The 6,130-nt window shown below is 37.7% G+C and overlaps 1 protein-coding gene across 1 annotated transcript; it reads right to left on the bottom strand.

Moving 5' to 3' along the window:
* Window positions 1-3,015: 3,015 nt before the first annotated feature.
* Window positions 3,016-6,051, bottom strand: LOC113501824. Its single transcript, XM_026883106.1, has 5 exons — window positions 5,607-6,051; window positions 4,909-5,479; window positions 4,575-4,839; window positions 3,528-3,671; window positions 3,016-3,174 (listed from the first exon to the last, which is right to left on the bottom strand). Exons 1-5 carry the CDS (start codon window positions 5,683-5,685, stop codon window positions 3,028-3,030), a joined length of 1,206 nt encoding a protein of 401 aa, XP_026738907.1. The 5' UTR covers window positions 5,686-6,051; the 3' UTR covers window positions 3,016-3,027.
* Window positions 6,052-6,130: the final 79 nt, after the last annotated feature.

Below are 6,130 nucleotides of genomic sequence, written 5' to 3'. Positions count from 1 at the left end.
AAACAATCCTTCTTTCTGAACTTAGTCATATTTTACTCCTGATTGATAGAGTTTCTAATAATTATGTATTTTATCTATGTATGCGCTGCACTTTTATGCTGAACATAAAATTACCATTCGGGATTTACTTAATTGATGTGTTCCATTATTTTGGATGTGAATATTAGTTTCTAAGTATGTTTAGCATTGGCGATTAACTAAATCATAGTTGAATCGTTTTCTTCTGCATCTCGTGCACACAAATTAATGTAGGTATCCTCTTAACTTTAGCATTACCCAGAGTTGCCGATGAGCACGAAGAAAGCTTGCCGCTTCCCTGTTTTCCTGACTTTCTCGTATTTTGGAAATCTCACGTCATGAATGAAACATAGTAGGCAGGCAGAGACGCTATTCTTCTATCAACGCTTTGATAAAAGTAGGATCAGTGGGCTGTCAGTGATTTACCATCTAATCCTTAAGCGTAAGTTCTCACCTTTACACGTCGTTACATTCGAAATATACTACATACCTTCAAAAATCATCCACCACCATCTTTTACAGGAGTCCGGAATTCTTTAGAGAACTAAAGAAGAGGAGGTGGGTCTGTAGATCTGATCTGGATGGTAATGAATGGTTAGTGTCAATGTCAATCAAGGAGAGGAAGTGAGTTATTGCCATTTGGCGTGGTCGTGGGCGCCGACTACCTGCCGAGAGCGCCGAGACTGGACTCCTGCCACTTGACCAACTGTCCTCACATTAGCGGACTATTTATGGACGAAATGAGTTGCTAATTATGTAATTAAAAAGCACAATAACCTCGGCTTTACTTATTAATAGATGCAATTTAACTGGTATCCTTACACTAATGATTTGTGTCTATTGACCTATTTGAAATAAAAACTTTTTGATTTTGATTTTATACCCATTTGCAAGATATGGGTGTAGTTCTTACAGGATAGAACGTTACTAACGTTTTAATTTGACTAAACTGATTGATGACGTCTATATCCGGTCATTGCACCATAAGTAACTACGCCATTTGTTTAACTATCTACAATAAACAGTGAAAGTAATTTGTCACGTTACAGAAGCGCTAAAAAAATACTATTACTATACTCTGAGTAATCTGACATCAAAAGAAGCGTCAAACATTTATCTAGTTTCACAAATAGCTAAGAATGTCCCGATGATATTTGCGTAACATTGAGTAATACAAAGTGTGTTGAATCAACATCTGCGAAGCCTTACAACCATTGCATAATAATAAAATATACTGCTGCGCTACTCGCGTCTAAGCAGGTCCTATATGTTATGCCCTTTAACTTGACATGAAATTGAAGACTTTGTTAAATATTCGGCGGATAAAAAATGCATAGTCGATACACAATTATAACTGAGACAAATTACGGTTATTTAATTTAATATCATCATGCACTGTTTAGGCCCTTAAATGATTGAGGCTGCATGACCTCTTACGGCTTTTACAGAAATCAAACTGAGAACCTCCTTTTCTTGAAGAGGCGCGTTGTTGACATCTACCTGACCAGTAGACAGAGAAACTAAGCCTGAACACTATATGACGACCACGACCGTTTATAGTATATAGTAGGTAGGAAGGCAAAAAGTTTTACAATATACTAGCTGTTGCCCGCGACTTCGTCCACGTGATCGATTGTATCTTCGCTCCTATTAGTCGCAGCGTGATGTTATATAGCCTATAGCCTTCCTTGATAAAAGGTCTATTCAACACAAAAAGAATTTTTCAATTCGAACCAGTAGATCCTGAGATTAGCGCGTTCAAACAAACAAACAAACAAACAAACTCTTCAGCTTTATATATTAGTATAGATTTACAAAAACGGAATGCTTTTTAATTTATTTAGGTTATAAAAATGAAGCTACAATTTAAAAAAAAGGTTGATAAAAAAAGCAGGTATCTACAAAAAAATCCGATGCCGATATATTAAGACTAGGTCCTGTATCTTATTTTATATTGTTACGAGAAGTAATTAAATTTGCAAATTCCTAAAGTCCATTCATATTACAGGTGATTGTGATCGTGTGGAAGCCTTATCCTGTCCACGTTGTTCTATATGCGACGAAACCTTACATGACACCTCTTTGGCGTGTGTTACGTGTTGCCTATATCGGAAAACAAATATTTTCAACACGAGAGTTATATATTGACGAAAGAAAGGTTATTAAGTATATCGGGGAAAAAATATTTTCAATAAATGGGTAACAGTTTAAGAATTAAATGGGATTATATCTGACCACTTAACTTTAGAAAAAGGCTGGAACAATAATGAATATTGTTGGTTAGGTATGATGGCATAAGATTTTAATGAAAATATTTATTTATTTAAATTTTTAGTCTAGCAGTGAACTTACTAGAAGTTTATGCCATTGATTGAATAACATTATTATTGTTTTAATTGTTTATAGTTAACAATTATGTCACTATTGTTTAGCTAAACAAAACACAATCAGCTCTTATTAAAACATTTGTATCATTTGTCAATGGGTGAGATCATAACTTAGCTAACGTAGTTTACGTTAAGGATGTTGAACGCCATCTATTAGGCAGTAGCGTAACTATTCTCTCTTCGAAGAGTCGCCTCTTGGTCCACTACACAGGTTTTAACTATTCCAGATACGATTCACTTCTTATTTAAAAGTTTTAAGTTTATATTGCGGCACTGTGTGGTAAAAGGGAAATGAACGTTATTGATGTTGAAAAAAAAGTAATTTTCTTCGCGCGTCTTTTGCGCCGTCTTTTACCTCAAAAGACGGCGCTGCATGGCAATGATGAAATCTTTTATTATAATTAGCAACTTTTCGGCGTTAATAATATTGTGTATTATATTCTTTTTTGTATTAGGCTTATGATATACCAACATAAATTCAAAAATATAACTTTCTTTTAAAGATTGCTATGACTTCTTTCAACGTATTTGGTTTTCTGGTAACTACGCCGTTTTACGTCTTTCTCCTCAAATTTTCAATAGATTTTCTCTAAAATAAAACTCACACGTAACAACATTACAGCTATGATTTATTATAGATAGTTTGGTTGATCCACGCGATGTGCTGCGCGAGAGGGTACGCCACGAACAGGTGCTCGTCTGTCTGCACCACCGCCAGCAGCTTCACTTGACCTTCATGCTCCATCATCACTGGGCCGCCAGAACTTAACTAGAAGATAATGAACGTTGAAAGAGCTCTTGCTACATCTTATGGCGCGTTTTGGATAGAATGCATAGGTCAATAATGGTCAGTTCCAAAAATAAAAAAGGAGTTTTCTTTTGTAAATTATAAGTTCTAACCTAAAATTTGGTAAAATATGAAACGAAATGGGTTGTCAGCTTAAAATTAAGATTTGTCTAAATACATAAATGAACAACGCAGCGGGTCTTCTTGTAGGGTAGCTCCAAAAAAAACAGAAGTTCACACGATTTTCAGCGACCTTCTTTGCCCGTACGTCGTTTAAAACTATCCTAATGTTAAGAGAACGTGGACAATGAGCTACAGCTTCACAAGAGACATACCTGAGTAGTATTTTTTTCGGTATCGTTATTGAGCAAGCATATGACGTCATTGGCGCGGTAGCTGTACATGGCCTGGCACTCGGGCGACGTCAGGATCAGCCCCGACATTGACGTGCAGTTCAAAGAGTCATGCTCGGTCTCGTTCTAAAAAAAATAAGCAGTATTTTTATAATAAACTCATTATTCCGATCCGAAACTAGTGGGACAATCACGAGAAATACGCGTGAGTTAATAAATTTATTAATTCAGATAACTAAAATCCATACAGTAAAAAATACAAGTTAATAAACAATAGTGAGCAGGGACTTAGTCCGCTGTACTAGTTTCCACATAAGGGGTCAATCTAGTCTACTTGCAATAGCACCCAAGATGCTGTGTCGACTTCCACGCAGCCGACTGACAAATGATGCGGTCTTTTTACGCCAAATGGCTGCAAAGCCATCCGTGTGTGCATCAGCAAACTTTGCTGACGCGCTACAGAAGCGTAGAAGCCGGAACAACGCCCGGAATGCATTGTTGAATTGGACGCCCTTGTAAGCCCTTTGCGTATAGTTAACCCACAGACTTCCCGTGTACAGTGAGGTGCAATAAATGAGACTTTAAATAAAGTTACTTTGACTACATCTGTACATCGGGAGAATCTGCGAGCCAACATATGACAATGCCCTGCGCTCCCAGTTAAGCGTTGCATCATTTAATAAAGAATAAGCAGTTAGTTATATTTTACCTAATGCGAGGTAATTTCAGGTTTGAGGGTCCAGGTAATACTGAAAATACTATTCACAACGCAAAAATACGAGAGAGAGAAGAGAAACATAACTTTCGAGACGAGACGGGCTGTCCCGATAAATACGAACGAGGAAATCATCATTAAATAAATAATTACATCTTTTCTTGTATCTCCAGGTTTTTTCAGGTCTTTCAGGTCGTTATTTTTTCTGAACAAATTTCAAGAGAAAATGACTGCTTGCTAATCAAAATTTAGACAGCATTACTTAATTTGTTATAGATAACATTGGTGAGATATATAAACAATGTACATCATACTTTAGATAAGATCCATCCGTAGACCATAACCTCCCCACTGATCGCTTCCTCTGGTATCAGCTGGAAGGAGGGCACTTCAGCCTCTGGCTCGATCTTCATCAGCGCCAGGTAGGGCCCGTCCACACCTAGGCCCTTGTGGAGCGGGTGGGTCAGATTGACTTCAGGGTGCAGCAGAACTGAAGTCACGTTGTGAGCAGACCCGTCCAGCAGCGGGTTGTGGGACCCAGCCACTACCGTGTAGTGACTTTTGTTTGTGGCAATCGAACTGGAAATTAAACCATTTTTAACTTGATCCCTCTAGATGAAAAAAAATACGTTTATTTTTTATTCTTACCCATTGTTATACAAGTTGCTCAATATATCCACACAGTTTGCAGCAGTGAGCACCCAATGCGGGGACAGCAACGTACCCGCACACGTTTGTGCGGTAATATTTGACAATGTTTCAAATATGGCCACCAAAAATGGCGCAGTTTTCGGATACTGGATTTTAGTAAAATTCCTAGTTACATCTTCAACGGGTTTGAAAGCTTTGTGATCATTTTCCGGGTGGTCCAGGTGCGATCTTCTATAAAATGGAGTGAAATCAGTATCGTAGACGTTGCCGTCTAATTGTTTTTGATAGAACTCGTCTTTTGGGTCTACTTCATGTAACGAATTATCGACCATTGTATTGTAAACTTCCTCTGGCGACTGTTCCCTTAACTGTTCAGTTTCGACCGGGTTGTAGTTGTTATTGTCGCTAGTTCTGAAGGTGGGGACTATGTCTAAGTCTAGGTCCTGGCTGACTGCGCTTAGGATCTGCTCGGTGGTGACGGGGTCACAGTTTTGTATGTCTGGGGGTTCATTGTTCTGTGTGTATATTGCTCCACTTATCAGGGTATCATTTAAAGCGTTGTTAAAACCTGGAACAGGAAAAGTTACGTTAATTTCGTAAAAAATCCCTAATCCTGATAGTATTTTGCTTTTTATTGGGTGGATACTATTGTATATCTAAGCATTCAGAATGCATGAATCAGAACTGTAATTTACCTGCTAAATTATCCAGTAAAAATACGAACACCACCACACTCGACATGTCTATGGCAAATGTTTTGTGTTTGTAGATCATTCGGCGATTGTGTTGTGTATGTGTGCGTGTTTTTACGTTTTACAACGTAATTAAGCGAATTAGAGGTCCTTTTTGTTGACTTATTTGTGGATTTTATCGGTTTTCCTGTTTAGAGTGTAGCCAAGATAAAGCTGAAGATTGAACGCGTGTTCTGAACTTCAATGTTTCACACCTTCAATTGTCGACACCATTGCACACAAATACTGATGACTAGTGTCAATTTATTATGACCATTAAAAAAGTCATTTTTGACCTTTATCTGTAACTAAACCACTGCTCTAATTGTCGAGCGAGGACTGCGGCTTTTTGCTTGCCTTTCTAAGTCATGTTTTGAAAACATTCATCTCCAAACATTATGTAAAACTCAACAGTTACTTTTTGGCAAGCAGTAATTGAGCTGAAACTGTTTAGGAAAAGAAAGGTACACCAGAAAAAAAACATCGAA

The sequence above is a fragment of the Trichoplusia ni genome, chromosome 16, assembly GCF_003590095.1.
Source record: "Trichoplusia ni isolate ovarian cell line Hi5 chromosome 16, tn1, whole genome shotgun sequence".
Classification (NCBI taxonomy): domain Eukaryota; kingdom Metazoa; phylum Arthropoda; class Insecta; order Lepidoptera; family Noctuidae; genus Trichoplusia; species Trichoplusia ni.
Note: the sequence above shows the minus strand (reverse complement) of the source record. Positions and strands in the feature narration are given on the sequence as shown.

What these genes read in the sequence shown, in the direction of transcription:
- LOC113501824 (XM_026883106.1), bottom strand. Translation starts at nt 5,685, where the DNA reads ATGATCTACAAACACAAAACATTTGCCATAGACATGTCGAGTGTGGTG. An exon ending in TTTACTGGATAATTTAGCAG is followed by an intron (nt 5,480 to 5,606) that starts GTAAATTACAGT and finishes TTCCTGTTCCAG; the next exon opens with GTTTTAACAACGCTTTAAAT. An exon ending in CCGAAAAAAATACTACTCAG is followed by an intron (nt 3,175 to 3,527) that starts GTATGTCTCTTG and finishes ATTATCTTCTAG; the next exon opens with TTAAGTTCTGGCGGCCCAGT.